General features: G+C 50.1%; 1 protein-coding gene across 4 annotated transcripts in view; it reads left to right on the top strand.

Annotated features, from left to right (window-relative positions):
• AKT2 (AKT serine/threonine kinase 2) overlaps positions 1 to 12291 on the top strand; it is a 51898-nt gene extending 39607 nt beyond the window's left edge. For all 4 annotated transcript variants that reach the window (XM_063111442.1, XM_063111439.1, XM_063111441.1 and 1 more), the window contains 10 exons: positions 2085 to 2238; positions 2724 to 2855; positions 4580 to 4645; positions 5690 to 5758; positions 6634 to 6756; positions 8193 to 8321; positions 8491 to 8705; positions 9267 to 9354; positions 9472 to 9574; positions 10642 to 12291. In XM_063111442.1, coding sequence (XP_062967512.1) covers positions 2085 to 2238; positions 2724 to 2855; positions 4580 to 4645; positions 5690 to 5758; positions 6634 to 6756; positions 8193 to 8321; positions 8491 to 8705; positions 9267 to 9354; positions 9472 to 9574; positions 10642 to 10721 — 1159 coding nt within the window. In that variant the 3' untranslated portion in view covers positions 10722 to 12291. The remainder of the gene's footprint in view (positions 1 to 2084; positions 2239 to 2723; positions 2856 to 4579; positions 4646 to 5689; positions 5759 to 6633; positions 6757 to 8192; positions 8322 to 8490; positions 8706 to 9266; positions 9355 to 9471; positions 9575 to 10641) is intronic.
• Positions 12292 to 17808: the final 5517 nt, after the last annotated feature.

Genomic DNA, 17808 nt, shown 5'->3' with positions numbered 1-17808 from the left:
GATATGACATTCACCCATCTGTCTTATAGAGCATGATCTTGGGTGAATGAGGCCAGTTTGAGAAGGTAGAGCCTCTCATGCATAAACTGGGACCTCTGAGCTTAGTTGCTGCTTGGTTCAGCAAGCTACGGAGCTAAGCAAGAAGTGTCCTGCCTGGGGGCTGTGGGAAAGGCTATAGACCCTTTGTGATCCCAGCTACCGGGCTTGGAGCAACTGCTGTGTTTTTCTTGAATTTGGTTTCTTAATCTGTGCCTCAGTTTCTTTCTTTATAATGCGGAAGGAGGGGATGGTTAATAATGAGTGCTCTGTGAGTGTTTGTTATTAAAGGACTCTTCCTTGTCCCTGACTCCCAGTTCCCCTCCCTGGAGGCAGCCAGAGCTCCACAGTTATGACTGCTCTTCCAGAGATGTATGTGCTTATGGTGAGCATGTGTGTGCAGAAATCTCTTTATTTTCTAACTAGAAGCACAGAGCTCTACACTGTCCGCTCCTTCCTTTTTTCACTTAAGATGTCTCACATCATTCCATGTTGGAATAGACCTGCCTCGTTCTTTCTCAGCTGCAGAATATCTCATTGCATAGATGCTTCACGTGCCTTCTGTCTGCCTCACATCAACCCCGTGTGTTAAGCACTGCTGGTATGTTTCAGTGAATCCAAAATGCCATCATCTGAAAGGCACTGTTATTTTATATAATATAAAGAAAAAGCAGAGCCCAATTAAGTCAAGACAGTCTACCAACTGTGAGATGCATCTGTATTCTGGTAGTATCAGAATATGGGAAAATGTGCTTCATAGGACTGGTGGAAATAGAAGTAGTTTGTGTGATAGGCAAGGAAATGGAGCCTCGGGAGGAGCACAGCTCAGCAGCTGGACCAGACTTGGACTTTGAAGCCCAGTCCTAGATGCTTGTTCCCTTGGGTAGGGGCCTCCGTGCCTCAGCAGCATGGGAGCAATAACGATTGCCCGCCACGGGGGCGATTCCGGAAGGTGCGTGTGAAGGGTTTGGCCTGTTCTTGGCTCCCATCAGAGTTGGCTGCACTCACTGCAGCTTATTTAAATCACTGGGATTTGGGAGGTTGCCTCCTTGTGTTCTTTGAATTTTTTCATTCTTATTGAACATTGGATTTTTCCCACTGGTCATGTGGCTGTTTTTTAGACACAAGCAACTTACACGGAGGGTTCAAAATGTGTTAGGTTATTCCTGTACCAGCCAGCCTCCCCCCTCCAAAAAAAAAATGTATTGGGTTGAGCCCCCTAAAATTCCTGTGTGGGGGGTCAAAATAGGGTATGGACAATTTAGTATCATTTTGCCTAATTGTTTTTCTTTTTGGTTTCTGGTCATTTTCTCTTATTAGATAGAACAGTTTAGAAGTATCAGAATTCTTTCCTAGCAAGTTCTAAATTATGAGTGACAGGACTAGTTTATTGTCCTTAAACCAGGCTCCCTTTTGCTGGGTCCTGCTTCCAGTCCCCCACCTTTTCTTTCACATCCCTGGCCCACTAGAACCTGCCATTCCCTCTCCTGCTCCTGGCATAATGTCCTCTTCAGGGAGTCATGTCAGCCAGCTCTTGCCTTGTAAGATCTTAAGCTGCTTTGGCTAATAAATGCTTCCTTTTACTCTTGGTTTTCCTTGACAAAACATTGGTGACTTGTAAACTTGAGCTTGTCATTTTTTCTGGGGGAATTCAGAGGAACACTGTCTCTTCCTCATTCGAGGCTCAGGGTGGCGGCTCATTTTCAAGGGGCTGTGAAGAAGGGTGGTCTCCCCTCTTTGACGCTTTCACTGCTGCCTGGCTTCAGGTGGTCTCAGGCCAGGCCACTTCTGGGAGATGGATGATCTTTCTCCCTATTCCACTCTTACTCTCTCCCACCCACCTCAGCCAGAGGTCTGTGAAATTTCAGTCAAGTCCCATCAGCTCTCAGCGGCTGAGATAGATCTCGCCCAAATGCCCAAAGCTGTCTGGTCATTTGCTTGCCCATTGGAGGGCTGGATGTGGGCTGGGAGGTGCACTCAGCCCTCCAGCCCTGAGGCCCAGGAATCTGGCTCCCCGAGACTCATGATGCATGTGTGTCCCCACACAGGGAGGAGTGGATGCGGGCCATCCAGATGGTTGCGAACAGCCTCAAGCAGCAGGGCCCAGGTGAGGACCCCATGGACTACAAGTGTGGCTCCCCCAGTGACTCCTCTGCGGCTGAGGAGATGGAAGTGGCAGTCAGCAAGGCACGAGCCAAAGTGGTAAGTGCTGGGGGCTGGTAGCCAGGGGGTGGGGGCTGCCAGCTGCAAGTGGCCACCACTCCCAATACTGGCCCTGTCCTCCTTGATTTCTGTATGACATGCACAGGGGTCCATCTGAGAGACTTAATGGCTGCCCCACAGGAAGGGTTGGTTCCAGGTTGTAGATGCCCCAGGGGCTGCTCTGTGCCCCTGGGATGAGGGGCAGCCCTGGGTGGACCTGCTGCAGCTTCATCCTAGGGGATTGTAAAGATCCACCTACCCCCATGTCAGACCTTGGCCCATCCCTCCCAAGACCCTGTGCTGGGAAAGCCATGGTCTGAAGGCTGCTTCAGAACAAACAGTTGCTGCCCAGAGCCTCCCTTCCTGCCCTAATCTAAGCATTTGGCAATAGTGTCTTTTGGTTTTCCTCTTTCTTTGTTGAAATTTCCTCCCATGGGCCATGCGCCAGGCTCTGTCTGCCCCTACTCTCTCCCCATCCCCTGCAGACCATGAATGACTTCGACTATCTCAAACTGCTTGGCAAGGGCACCTTTGGCAAAGTCATCCTGGTGCGGGAGAAGGCTACTGGCCGCTACTATGCCATGAAGATCCTGCGGAAGGAGGTTATCATTGCCAAGGTGGGCACTCGAAGGACTGAACACTGGCTTCGCTGGGGGCCACTGTCTGGAGCCATGGTTAAGAGGTCTTGTGGGGCCTTCTGCTGCTTAGTCTTACCCGTAACTTGTGCTCCTTAATTTTATTATCCCTGACAAACCCCATGCCCTTTGGACTCAGTCCTGTAAGTCCCCAGTCAGAGAATGAGAGCCTGAGGACCATAGAGGAGTGGGCTGTCCTGCCTGCTAATGAGTCCCCCACCCCTCCCTCTGGGGGCCTAGGAGATGCCTATGGAGGGCGTCTGCCTTGGGGCCTCCACCAGCAGGTGCTGTCAGTGCCTGAATTGAAGTCCATGTGGGGAGGCTGGCCTGGGAATGGAATGTTATTTTTTCCCCTTATTTAAGGTTTTTATAATGGAAGATTGCAAACACACAAAATTTTAAAAAGAAAAATAGAGTCCCATGTGGCCATCATCCAGTTTCAGCAATTATCAGCATTGTTAGTCTTGTGTCATTAGCTGTGCCCTCCCCTCCCTTTTTTTGTTCTGGAGTATTTTAAGGCATATTCTAGACATATCTTTTCACGTGTACATACTTAAATATGTATCTTAACAGAGAAGTATTTTTTTTTTTTCTTTAAAGATGACCGGTAAGGGGATCTCAACCCTTGACTTGGTGTTGTCAGCACCACGCTCTCTGAAGTGAGCAACCGGCCATCCCTATATAGGGATCCGAACCCACGGCCTTGGTGTTATCAGCACCACACTCTCCCGAGTGAGCCACAGGCCGGCCCAACAGATAAGGATTTTAAAGAATATAATCATATGGTGCTATGATCAATCCAGCATGATTAACAGTTAATTCCTGATGTAACTGGTCCAAGGTAGGGTTTCTCAGCCTCAGCATTCTTGACATTTTGGGCCAGATCATTCTTTATTCTGGGGGATTGTCCTGTACGTTGTGGGATGTTTAGCAGCATCCCTGGCCTCTACCCACTAAAGCTAGTAGCAGCACTGCCCCTCCCCCCAGGTGTGACAATCAAAAATTATTTTAGACATTTCCAGTGTCCCCTGGGGATAAACTTGCCCCAGGGGAGAGCCAGTGTCCAAGTTACTGCAGGTGGTTGAGGATTTTTGTACACTGGTGGTGGTTTGGTGGTTCTGCTGCTTGTGTTCGAGTTGCCCAGAGGGCTTGTAAAACAGAACTGGGCCTACCCGAGTTTTTGGCTCAGTGGGTCTGGGGTGGGGCCTGAGAATTTGCATTTCTATAAGTTCCCAGGCAATGCTGATGCTGCCAGTGTGAGGCCCACGCCCTGTGAAGCACTGTTCTACAGTCTAGAGCCTTAATTAGATCCAGTTCCTTCTTTGGATGAGGATACTTTGTAGGTGGTGTTTCCTACATCCTGTGGCAGCACCTCAGGGGTCTCATATCGTCTGCTTATTTCCCCTTAGGGGTGTTATAATTGGCCCGTGGGTTCAGGTAGTGGCAACCTGATCCCTCCATTGTAAAGTCCCCATCGACTTTTCACTTTGTGGTTTTGAGAAAGTCACTGATTATCCTTGTCTGAGTCCTTTATTTAGTTAGGGCTTACACATGGTAATGTTCTACTCCTGTCGTTCTTTCTGCATTTATGGCTAGGAATGGAATTGCATTTCCCCAAGACGTTGCTCCCCTGTCCCTAAGGACAGCGTGAGATGGGCAGGCATGGTATTACCCACCAGCCCCTCACCCATGCTCTCTGTCTGCAGGATGAAGTTGCTCACACAGTTACCGAGAGCCGGGTCCTCCAGAACACCAGACACCCATTCCTCACTGTGAGTCACACTCCCCTTCTCAGGCAACGTGGGGCCTCCAGGCTAGCTCCTTTGAGCAGAGTTCAGGGAAGGAGCCTAAAACTGCCTCTACAAAGCACAACCTTGGTGTAGACCAGGTGAGCAGGGCAAGGCATTGCTGTGCTCTCCAAATCACCTGAACCAAGACACCAGGGGTAGCAGCTTCTTCATAGACTGTGGCTTCATGTTGGCGCTTCAGCCAAGTGAAGATATCACATTACAAGATGGCCCCAGGAGAAGATGGCTGCTGTGAGTTAGAGGCACTTAGCCCAGTTGGTCAAAGGGGGAACATTATTTTTTGGTTTTGTTTTAATATATAATCAGAGAGGTAGATGTGTTATCATTGTGTTGCCTGTCAACTTGGGCTGAGTAGATACCTCTTTGGGCCACAGTCTCCATCAAGGCCAGAGGCCAACAGTTAAATGGACTAGGTTGAGGATGGCTTATGTGTCATTTCTTTAGCTTAGTTGCTCTCCAGATGTCCTATTAAGCCATAGCACCTGTTCAGATGGAATCACGAGTTACCTCTGTGTAGAAGACACAGAACAGTAGAGTTGTTTTGAGTGGAGGGGTCACCCAAAGTGTCTCTGAGGAACTCACTCCAGGGCTCATTAGAGCACAATTTGAGAACTACTGTTTGTTGGCTGACAGCTTGTCCATCCTGTCTGTGGAGTTGGCTCCCAAGCCATCGCCACTCCTAGCCATAGCATATACATCACTGTGTGTGTGTGTTTGACACATTTTACTTTTAAGACAAGAGGAAGAGTGAAGTAAAACAGCTGTGGTTACTCAGAACATACATTCTTCCCTGGCTGTGCCTGGTGAGGACAAGGTGGTTCAGCACAGTCACCCTTTCCCTGCCCTCCGAGACGTGAGTTCACTCACATCCCCCAAAAGGTGAAGCCGATTTGAAGCCCATCTACCTGACTCCTGCAGCCCAGGCCCCGGTGGGGAGTGTGTGTGCAGAATGAGCAGTGTTGCACCTCTTCCTTCCCTCCTCCCACCCTGGCACCTTCCTTTCCACAGGCACTGAAGTATGCCTTTCAGACCCACGACCGCCTATGCTTCGTGATGGAGTATGCAAACGGTGGGGAGGTGAGCGCAGCTGCCACAGCCTCACCCGTCTGGGTGTGTCCTTCTGTAGTGTGGGAGGAGGTGGAGAAGAATTGTGTGAGATGGATGGGAGGTGGAGGGAGACTTACTGAATGTCATCCTATTCCACTCTCCCCATCCCCCTTGAGGCAGGCAGCAGCATCTCCATTTTGCAGGTAGGGGAACTGAGGCTCAGAGAGGTTAAGTGGCTTGCCCACGTTCACACAGCTAGGGTGTTGGTGGGGTAGGGTCCAAACCCAGGTCCAGAGAGGTGTGGAGGGCCATGGGGTGGTTGGCTGACCGCACCAGGTAGTGTGTTCTTAAAGGCTCCAGAGAAAGCATGTGAGGGTTAAAGCCCACGGCCCCCTGTTTTCCCCATGTCCTCTGATGCATATAACTTCAGCCACTCACTGTCACTGAGTTGCTCACACTCACTTCTGTCACCCACTCGTCTCTCATGCCCCTCTCTGTGTACACAGATGTAACTCACTGGACTGTGGTCATTTGTTTGCTTCATCTGTCTGATTTGATCTCACTCACAGCTTCTTGTCACTTGCTTATGATTTGTGTTCCTCTTTGCTTCCTTGCTGTCAATCCCTCACTCACCCATCCCCTCATGCCATCCCTCCCTTACTCTCTTGTTTGCACCTACTGGCTGTCCCTTGCTCCTCATGTGAGCTCTTCTCTATTTACTGCCCCTCACTTGGTCCCTCTTGCTGACACTTGCCAGTTCATGGAGCAGGTGTCACTGTGTCCCTGGGCTGGGGACCACGGGCTGCGAAGGTGAGGGCAGGTGGGTGGGGTGTGGGCCATGGCCCCTGTCCTTCCCTCCTCTGGTCAGGGGTCTGATCTCCTCTCTGCACCCCTTCCTCTGGCAGTTGTTCTTCCACCTGTCCCGGGAGCGTGTCTTCACAGAGGAGCGGGCCCGATTTTATGGCGCAGAGATTGTGTCCGCTCTTGAGTACTTGCACTCGCGGGATGTGGTATACCGTGACATCAAGGTTAGCGTGCAGTCTGGGGTGGGGTGAAGTGTGTGGCACAGGCACACAGAGGGTCCAGGCTGGCCCATGGTGCACACATGGGACTCACACTAGGAAGGCTGGGCCCAGGCCCTCTGCCTCATATGCCACACTCCTTACCAAGGTCCAGGGTCGTGGTTCTGTAGGGAGGGACCTTTCTGAGCCTCCTAGGCTGCTGGTGGGGGTGTAAATTGGCGCAAGCCCTTTAGAAGATAGTTTGGCATGTCCAGCAAAGCTGAGTGCCAGCCGTCTGCTCTAGCTGTGTGTACAACAGAAGCAGGGACATGTGTTTTCCTCAGAATGTATACACACATGCTCAGAGCCAGCACTATTCACACTAGCCCAAACTGGAAGCAACCAAAATGTCCTGTCAGAGAATGGTAAAGTACGTTGTGGTGTGTGGTCCCACACTGGGATTCTACATAGCAGGTGAAGAGAACACACCACAGCTACTCACAAACGTGGACACATAGGCTGATGATATTGAGGGGGAAAAGCCAGAACAGATATGAATGCAATATTGTTTACAGGTGTATACATAGCTGGTAAAAACTGTAAAGAAAACCAAAAGTTACTTCCATGGGCTAGCTTTAGCTCAGTTGGTTAGAGTATAGTCTTACAATACCAAGATCATGGATTTGGATCCCTGTTCTGTCCAGCTGCCAAAAAAATAATAAAAGTTACTTCCCAGTGGAGGTAGGGAGGGGAAGTTATTATTCCTTAATAACTGGGAAGGGGCACATAGGGGGCTGCTAATGTTATTTTTCAACCTGGTAGAGGTTACACAAAGGCCTTAACTAAATTACCCATTTGTGTTTTATGTTTTATACTCTTTCCTGGTGTATATTTCATAATTAAAAGGAAAAAAATTTAGAAAAAAACAGGAAGGAGAGTTCCCTCACATCCAAACTTAAGAAACTGCCGCTCACAGTGGGGGCAGCAGGCTGGGGCAGGGCCTGGCTCCCATCTTCCCCTTCCTGGCTGTTTCTCAGCTATGCTGAGGCATGGCTACAGTGTAGGAACACATCAGGTCTGGCTTTTCTCTGAGCCTCAGAGGGTGAAGACTTAACCTTTTTTTTTTTTTTTTTAAAGATGACCGGTAAGGGGATCTTAACCCTTGACTTGGTGTTGTCAGCACCACGCTCTCCCAAGTGAGCTTAGCGGACATTCCTATATAGGGATCCGAACGCTTGGCCTTGGTGTTATCAGCACCACACTCTCCCAAGTGAGCCATGGGCTGGCCCTCAAAGACTTAACCTTAACCATGCTGTGTGTACTGTGGGCCAGCCTGGCATGGGGGAGGTAATGCCCAGCAGCTCTTGGCATAACAGCTGCCAGCCCGGGCCACTGGGGTGAAGGGCTTGGGTGGTGGGAAGCCCTGGGAGGACGTGTCCCTGAAACATTGACTTTCCCTACAGCTGGAAAACCTCATGCTGGACAAAGATGGCCATATCAAGATTACTGACTTTGGCCTGTGCAAGGAGGGCATCAGTGATGGGGCTACCATGAAAACCTTCTGTGGGACCCCGGAGTACCTGGCGCCTGAGGTGTCTGGGGCTGGGGGACACAGGAGCATGTGAGGCTAAGGGCGGAGGGGACCCTCACACCTGTGTGTGTGCCTCGCTTAGACCCTCTGGGGCAGGACTGTAGTTCCCTACAGGCGCTCCCCAGCCTCAGGGGCCATGGGCCTGGCTCTCATTGCCCTTCTCTCCTCAGGTGCTGGAGGACAATGACTATGGTCGGGCTGTGGACTGGTGGGGGTTGGGTGTGGTCATGTACGAGATGATGTGTGGCCGCCTGCCCTTCTACAACCAGGACCACGAGCGCCTCTTCGAGCTCATCCTCATGGAAGAGATCCGCTTCCCGCGCACACTCAGCCCCGAGGCCAAGTCCCTGCTTGCTGGGCTGCTTAAGAAGGACCCCAAGCAAAGGTGAGGGCTGGCCTCTGCCTGATCCAGATCAGTGCAACCTGTTGACACTGTCCGCTGGGCCTGGAGGGGGCAGTGTCTACAAGCACACTGTGTTGTCCCTACACAGACCCTGATAATCCCCACAGCTGGCACTTAGGGAGAGCTCCCTTGGGGCCAGGCCATTGCTGGCACTCTCCCTGCACTGCCTTGTTTTATGGGGACACTGAGGAACAGAGCAGTCCTTTGCCAGGTCTAGGGGTGCCAAGTTGTATGTGGTAGGATGTGAACCCGCCATCTGCCAAGCCCACCTGGTCAGCTCCCTTTCTGGACTCGGGGTGAGGGCAGGCTGTGAGGCCACGTGGCTCCAGTTTGCAGTCTCCCTGGCTCCAACCTTGGGCATGGAACCTCCCCTCCCTGGGCCTTGATTTCTTCCTGAGTGCAGTGGTGGTTTGTGGCCAGGACAGAATCATGAAAGGCTGTGCAGAGCCTGCATGTCACAGCTTAGGCCCATCTGTACCAAGAGCCCGTCTCCCAGAACCTGGCTGCTCTGGGAGGCGGGCGCTGATGGCAGTCTCTGCCCAGGCTCGGTGGGGGGCCCAGCGATGCCAAGGAGGTCATGGAGCACAGGTTCTTCCTCAACATCAACTGGCAGGACGTGGTACAGAAGAAGGTGAGCCCCTACTACCTGACCCAACAAGATCCCCCAAGGGCCTGGCCTGCTCGTTGGTGACCTTGGTCAAGGCCTCTTGTCCTCAGGGTCCCTGAGTCAGGGCTCTTCTCTCTGTAGCTCCTGCCACCCTTCAAGCCTCAGGTCACATCTGAGGTTGATACAAGGTACTTCGATGATGAATTCACCGCCCAGTCCATCACAATCACACCCCCGGACCGCTGTGAGTGTCTAGGGCCCCCTGGCCTGGTGGGCCTGGCTAGGTAGTGGAGGGATGGGATCTGCTCTTGACCCAGCTCTCTAGAAAGATCCTCACAGGCCACGTTCTCAGTGTCTGGGCAGTTTGCCCTAAGATCTACTGACAGGGCCTTTTGCTATTGGTCCTCTTTGGACCTGGTGAGGCTTACTAGGAACCATTGGCTACAGTACATTCCAGAGCTCTGGGTAGGAGAGAGCCTGGGTCTTTGGGACTAGACTGGTTCATTACCTCTTCAGTTGTTTGAGTTCTTTCTCTGAATCCAGCCCAGGGCTGGGTTATGGTGGGGAGTGTGCTGCAGTGACCAAGTCTGCCCTGGGCCCTGCCCTCAGGCAGGGACTGCCCAGTCCAGATGGGGTGAGAGTCCAGAGTGGTCAGGGCTAGGATGTAGGAGCCCAGGGACTGGAGAATCCCAGAGGAAATGCCTAATGTGGCCTGTGGGTGAGGGAGGCCTCCTGGAGGAGGAAACAAACATATTAGTGAGATGCATTCCTGGCAGAAGGGATGGCAGATGGGATGCCAGAAATGGGAGAGAGCATTGCATGGTCAAGGAACAGACAGCAGTCAGAATAGATGGAGGAGGAGAGGATCTTGGGGGCCACTGGGAGTAGCGGGGATTTCCTGCATGGGGAGCCATGGAAGGGTTTTGTGCAGAGAGGGATGGGGTTGCCTTAGGGCTTTAGAAAGTTCCCTCCATGGCTGCATGTGGAGGATGAGTTGGAGGTCTGGGCTAGACCATGGTGGTGGCTGGGGAGGCAAGGAGGAGGTGGGATGCTGAGGAGGCTAAGTGAGCAGGCTGCAGGTGGATGGGCCAGGGCTGCAGCCTGGGGAGTGGGGACGGTGCTGAGGGGGCTCTATCAGGGAGGAAGCTGCTGAACCTTCTCTGTCTCACTTGTGAGCAGCCTCCACTGGTGGGGGTTCCTACTGTGGTCCACTGTAGTTCTGCCTGTGGCTGGTTCTCCAGGGAGTATGGGAAGGGTGCCTGGGCCCTGTAAGCCAGTCCTCCCCAATGTGCCTCTACCCAACCTCTGCAGATGACAGCCTGGGCTCACTAGAGCTGGACCAGCGGACCCACTTCCCCCAGTTCTCCTACTCAGCCAGCATCCGCGAGTGAGCAGCCTGCCTGCCGCCACAGGACACACGCTCGGCTGCCATCCACCGCCCGGGTGGCTTTTTTTTTTTTTTTTAAACTTTTTATTTTGCCTTTTTGGTTTGTTTCTCCATCCCTCACCTCCCCACCCCCATTTCCAGTTCCTTCTTTAGTCCTCTCCCAAACTCACCTCAGCGGTCCCAGCAGCCCTTGCCTCCAGTCTCACCTCTGGGCAATTCTCTGCCTCCTGCCCCAGGACCGGGCTGTTGTGTGAATGGAGAGATTCGGGTTTTTAATCAACACAAGCCCCAGTGGAGGGGTGAAGCATGAAGCTGTGGGCCTGCCTGAATTTCTGGCCAGGCACCTGGCAGGCAGCCCGCTTATGCTGCTGCTTCTGGATGGAGGCTGCGTTCTGCTGGGACATGTCGCCCAGCGGACAGTGCCCTGGTGCTGCCTTCCACCTCCTGTTGCCTAGGCTCAGAGTGGCCTGGCATGGGGCAGTCTGATCCCTGCCCTCCCCCTGCCATGGGGGTAGAAAAGCAATAATGTCCAGAGACAGGTGGGGGCTTTTGGAAGCTAAGGCATCAGGGCGTTAGGGCTCCCTTGTGAATGGGGCCAGGTCCTCGGATCTGTATTGTGGGGAATGAAGAGGGGCTCGGAGGTGGGCCCTGCCTCCCCACCTCCCCCCAAGCTGCTCTCCTTACCCTGTGGACAAGGCAGGAGGAACATTTGAGGGCTAGCCAGCCCGGCCCCCAGCCCCCGTGCCTTACCAGGGCTTCCTTCCAGCTGGCCTTGCCTCCTGCTGGATCCAGGGCCCGGCCCTGGCCCTGGCCCAGGAGGATGGGGGTGGGTAATGCCCTTCTCTCTGCCTGGGGCAGAGGGGCACCAGCCTCGGCTGTTACACATCTCACACCGAGACAGTATTGGGCCCCATGGACTTGGGTTGGGGAAGGGGTGGGCGTCTCTGGTACGTATTGGGGTACGGGGAGCCTCTGAGAAAGGAGGCTCCCAGGCTGCCTCACTCCCTCCCCTTCTCCAGGGTCCCACGTTCTGCAGCCTTAAGGTGAACGTGACGTGAGTCCGTGTCAGTGCTGTGGGTACACATGTGTCAGTGGGCATCCTTGTGTGTCTGGGATGCAGAGGCACATGGGTGTGTGTTTGTGCATGTGTGTCGGGTATGTGTGTGGGAGGGCAGTGTGTCTGAGTCCTCCAGTGTGTGTGGCGTGTGTGGGCTCGGGCCCCCATCCTTGGCCTGAGCACTTCACCTCGTGGGGGGCGGGGTGCTGACCCAGTGGGAGGAGCCCCACCTGGGAGCCCCTCCCTTGCCGCCCTGCCCACATCTCTCCTCCCCTCCCCCAAACATCTCTGGGTGTTTGAAATTTAGTTTTTGTGATTTTGATCTCCCCACCCCACCTCCTGTACTAGGCAGTTCACAGAAGGGCATTGTGGGGTGAGGGTTGGTTTGGGTGGGTGGGGGTTCCTTTCTCCTTTTTGTGTGTGTATGTTGTTTATCTGACAATTTCCCCCTCATTCCCACTTGCCTTTCCCTGTTCCTCATATTTGTACGGTACAAGCAATAAAGACACTCATTTCAGACCAGGGCCCAGCCTGCAATTATGCTGGCCCACCAACCTGGGCCTTGCCTTGATAACCAAGTCTGGTCCCTGGACACCAGTTACCTCCTGCTCCCATTGCTCCATTCAGAAGGCCCTGTTGAGGCAGGGGTGGGAGAGGGTGAATTGAGCAGGGGCACGGAGGTGGGAATGAGCTCGGGACTTGGGCAGCTGGGGGTGGCATGTGCACGAGCTCAGGCAGGTGCTGTGAGGTTGAAGCTGCTGAGAAGTTTGGGGGGCTCCCTGGACCTAAGGTGGGTGAGGTGAACAGAGACCTTTCTAAGCCTTCAGATGCTGCTTAGGCTGAAAGAGGTGGGGTGGAGGGGTGGATGGGAGGTTTGGGTGGATCAGCACAAGGAAGGGTGTGTGTGGTGTCATTGAACCCTGGGAGGAGTGTGAGGGAGCAGTTCATTCCACGTGGCCTTTGAGCCCTAGAGTGGGGCATTGCCTGCCACATCCCCTCCCTGTTTTTGTTAAACTGGGAAGCCTCAGGGCCCCCCAAATTCCAATACAAAGTCTGTGGTGTATTAATTGTGTTTGTGGTTGCTCTCAGCTGGGAGCACCTGAGCATGTGGTTTCAGCCACTCACAGCTCTGTGAGTCAGTCCTGTGACAACTGTTCCCCTCTATGCTGGCTGTGTGCTTGGCCCCTGCAGCTCCTAGGTTTGAGTCATGTGGCCTGTGCTGGCTGGGCACTGGCTGAATTGGAATACCCCCCCCTACCCCCCGCCAGACCCAGGGACCAGGGCTGTGCCTTGCAGAGCCCTGCTGTTCAGAGGGCCTGGTACAGATGAATTTAATTTCCAGTTTTGCAAGAAGGTGTTAGGGCGTCACAGACATGGAGTCTCTGAGATTTTAAGTGAGGGAATCAGAAAAGTCAGATCCAATTTACAGAAATCTGCGTTAGTTATAGTTACGAGGTTACTTTAGAAAGTTTGTGGAAAGGTGGAAATGACATAAGACAAGTCTTTCCATGAACTTTCTGAGGACCCCTTGTAAGACTCCTGGTAGTGGTGGTGGTTTGTTTTTCAAATTCTATATGGATTTTATTGTTTATTTAATTATAAAAGTATGCCCAGGTGGTCATAAGATGAACTGAGAAGCCTATAAAGAAAAGCCTTTTACTTTTTCCTCTACTCTCAGCCCCCTGAGATGACCAATGTTAAAATTTCTCTCCCATCACAGTAGGACGCTGATCTCCCGGTGTGGGTACGTTCCCGTCTACCTCATTCTTTTATCACTTGTCTCATATTCCACGGGATGGGGTCCCAGAGTTTGATCAGTTGCTTCCTTTGGTTGAACATATATCCTTAGATGTTTTGGTGCTTCTTATTTCTGTAGAACTTCCCAAAGGGGAATTTTGAGGTTGAAAAGTTTTAGTAAAATTTTACCAATTAAATTTTGAGTAGATTAATCTGTCTTATGCAATATGCATTTTTAAAAATTCATGTTTTTTTTTGTTTGTGTATATAAAGAGTAACACAAGCAAAAGAAAAATGTAAGGAAGGAAGGAAAAGTCACCCAAGACCCTAGGGCCTTGAACACTTATTTTGGTACTCAGATTGCCTCTCTCTGCCAATGGATGCTGCATCATAAGAAGGTGGTTTCCTTCTGTTTTTTGCATAACCCTTTCGTCCCAGTTACTGCCAAGCACCTGGGGTGTGTACTGCTCCATCTTACCCATGCTCCTGCCAACATATGTCAATCAGTAGGGCGTGCTGGGTCATTGGTAAAAATGAGTTTTTCTTTTAGCCACTTTTTTGCCCTTTGGGCAACCCCTCATGGACATTGCTATCTCATGCTTTCCAGTTGCTTCACAGGGTGGTAGATGCACCTCAACTGATTCAGCCATCCCCCGTTGACAGGAATTTACTTGGTTTCATTTTTTTGTTGCTCCCAACAGTGCTGTAATAAACCTTAAAGATCCATCTTTATTGCACTTGTGTTTTTATATTTGTGGCCTACAGGACTTCAATACATGTCAGATAGCTTCCCCCCCCCCATAAAAACGTAGTGATTCGCATATTTTAAATTTTGAAATAATTGTAGACTTGCAGAAAATTTAAACTTTCAAAAAGAATACCGAGATGATTCTAGTATCAGGGCAAGAAATATACAAGATGAGCCTGGAGCATCTTGTAGTGCCAAGAAAACAAACCCTTCCACTGATGGGAGTTCGTGAAAGGGACACAGGAGTCAACAGAAAGAGCTCCAGTGGCTAAAGCTGAAAACAGTTTGAGCAACAAATAGCATAGTATTGGATTCTACTCAAAGTATGAAATAAATGAGCACACTGAAGTGATAAATGGGGAGAATAGATAAATCTGTAGAAAATTGCAAATAATTTCTGGAGACACTCCACCTTCAAGGAGAGGGCGCAGACCCCCCACTGCTTAGGCATGGGCTACATAGTGACTCCTCCAAAGAGTACACTATGGAGAGTGGGGAAGTGATTTTTCAGGAAAGAAACCTGACAAACCACTGTGTCAGCCAGGTGACGAAGATCAACGTCAACCATAAGTCGTGCTGACAGTATGAGGGTACTTAAACATGTTTGTGGACAAAATGGAATTAAAAGATAATACGAGGGCTGGTCAGCTCAGTTGGTTAGGATGTGGTGCTGATAACACCAGATACCTGATCAATAGTCCTCAAAACTGTCCAGGTCGTTCAAAACAAGACAAGTCTGAGAAAGCAGCATAGCTGAGAGAAGCCTAAGGAGACATGATGACTGAATGTAATGTGGTCTCCTGAAACGGGGAAAGGATATCGGGAAAAATCAGGAAGTCTGAATAAAGCATGAATTTCAGTTAATAATCAGTATTGGTTCACTGATTGTGATAAATGTACCACACTACTTTATGATGTTAATAGTAGGAGAAACTGGGTGTGGGATAGATGGGAACACTAATATCTTTGCAACTTTCTGTAAATCTTGAAAATAAAAATTTTATATAAAAAAGCTAGATAGCATTTTACTACAGTTATTTTATTTCCTCCCTCTCTTCTCTCCCCCACTTCATGTTTACATATCTGTCCTAAAACAAAAATATTCTTTTACGAACTGCATTCTAACAGTCAAGGTCAGGAAGTTAACATTAAAACAATGCTTGAAACAATGCTTTTCTCTACAGAGTTTAATCAAATTTTACTAATGGTCACGCTCAATGTCCTTGTATAGGGAAAAAAAAGAAATCCTGGCTAATGACCCAGTCCAAGCTCACATGTTGCATTCAGTTGTCAGTTTGAAACTCACAGGAAAGTTATTTTGTAGAATGTCCCACAGGGTTTGTTGCCTGATGTTTCCTCGTGGAAACAGCAGGCAAGCTGTTTTGGGCAGGAATTCCAAGAAGTAATGTCCCCTTTTCAGGGCATCCTATCAGGAGGCACATGAGGATGATTTGTCCTGTGACTGGTAATGACTTTGATCCCTTGGTTAAGATGCAGTCTGTCAAGTTTCTCCACTGTAAAGTTACTACTTTCCCTCTGTAGTTAGCAAGCATCTTGTGTAGAGATACTTTGAGACTGCAAATATCTAGATTCTCATCAAATGTTCACTACTAGTTTTAACATTGGTGTTGATGTTTCTTTCCTGAAACATTTAATGCTATGGTGGTTGCCAAATAGACTTTCCATCGTTCCTTCTACATTTTATTAGTTCGCATTTCAAAGGTAAGAAGAGCTTTTCCTCCCCACCACCCACCCTTGTTATATCAGTGTGAGCTTGTATTCTAATTTTATTCAGTGATTTGTGATCCATTATTATCATTATCTTGATGGTCAAATTGTTCTAGATTTGGCTAGTGGCTTCTGTAGCTGTTTGACCTGCTCTGTCATTAGAACACTTCCTTACTTTCTGCCACACAGAGTTGTTCCTGATCTCATACCCTCTGTTGTGTGACTTACCCTGGAATCAGTCATTTCTCTAAGTAGCACTGGTTCCTTTCAATGAAGAAGCCAAGATCTGGACTCTAGGTGAGCTCATCACTTTTGGGAGGGTCACTGCTCTCAGGCCCTCTCTGTGGACTAAACTAGGAGATGTATGCATGCACACACAATGCTTATTTCTATATAGTAACAACCATGGGGTCACACAATTTTATCGCTGATTCCATTGCAACACTAAGAGGTTCATTCTAACTTTCCTATCCATATTCGTACATACATTCTGAGTGCAAAACCTGACTCCCCTTGCCCACAATATATTTGCTCTATTCTAGAATATAGCTCAAGTGTTGCTAACCCACACTACCCTGAAAACGAAGGCTTCTTACCAGAATTCAGTATGTTCCCTTTGCCTTTAGTTGAGGGTGTACAGTCAAAATACTGTGCCCCAAAATGACTTTGATTAGCCCTTCCCTACCCCCCTTCACCCCATGTGGTTATATTATGTATCTGAAATACAGTTAGGCTCATGTCACATCTTGAAAAGTAAAACTTTTTTCCTATGGCAATGTTCCAACCCTCATAAAAGCAGACAGTATAATGAACTCCCACAAACCTATAAGCTTCATAGGGCTTTCCTGTGATTTACATGTTGAAGCAGATTCCACATGGGTCTTATGAGACTGTTCCTCCTCAAATCCCTGTGATGTCTACTGGTCCCCAAGGCAGGGGCCACCTCCTCCGTCTTGCCTTTCCAGAGAAGGAAACAGGCAGGGAGGGATTGGTGGAAGGAGGTGCTGGTGGGTCTTCTCCAAGGCTGGGCTCTTCTCTCCTTTGTCCTTCAGGGCAGCTTAAGAGCAGTGCCAAGCCCTTCACTCAGTCATTTGGTAAACACTTGATGTCTGCTCAACCAGCCATGGGATTCAAGGAAGAGTCAGATCAGACCTTCCCTGGGATAGAGTAGTGCCCCGATCTGTCTAGGAGTACAGACCCAAATAACCCTGCTTTCATTCATTTAACAAAGATACTGAGCCCCCTACTATGAGCCAGGTACTGTTATGGGTGCTGAAGTCACAGCCACAGACAAGATGGGCCAAACACAGCCCTACTCTTAGAAGACGACATAATTTATCAAATATGTGAGGTGCAGAGAATTAAAAGATCAATCTGGTGGTGACTGGGTGGCTACTTTAGATAGGGGGCCAAGGAAGGCCTCAAGTAACATTTGAGCAGAAACCTAAATGAAGAGTGAGCCAGGTGGATCTCTGGGGGAGGCGTGTTGTAGGCAATAGGAACAGCAAGTGTAAAGGCCCTGAGGCAGGCAGGTGTCTCATATATCTGGGGAACATAAGGAGGCCAAGGTTTCTCAAAGTGAAGTGAGGGAGGGGGAGAATGGAAGGAGATGAGGTTAGTGAGTTAACAATGGGCCAAAGGGAACTTTGGCCAGGGTGAGGAGTTTGGCTTTTGGTATGACAGGAAGCCATTGGTCCAACATCTCACACTCTTTCCCTTGCTCACTTTTCCAGCCTCACTGACGTCTCAATACTTGCAAATAGTAAGCTCTTTCCTGCCTCTGTGCCTTTGCTTATGCTGTTCTCTTCACTTAGAATATTC

This window comes from Cynocephalus volans, chromosome 10, assembly GCF_027409185.1.
Source record: "Cynocephalus volans isolate mCynVol1 chromosome 10, mCynVol1.pri, whole genome shotgun sequence".
In the NCBI taxonomy this organism is placed as follows: domain Eukaryota; kingdom Metazoa; phylum Chordata; class Mammalia; order Dermoptera; family Cynocephalidae; genus Cynocephalus; species Cynocephalus volans.
Note: the sequence above shows the minus strand (reverse complement) of the source record. Positions and strands in the feature narration are given on the sequence as shown.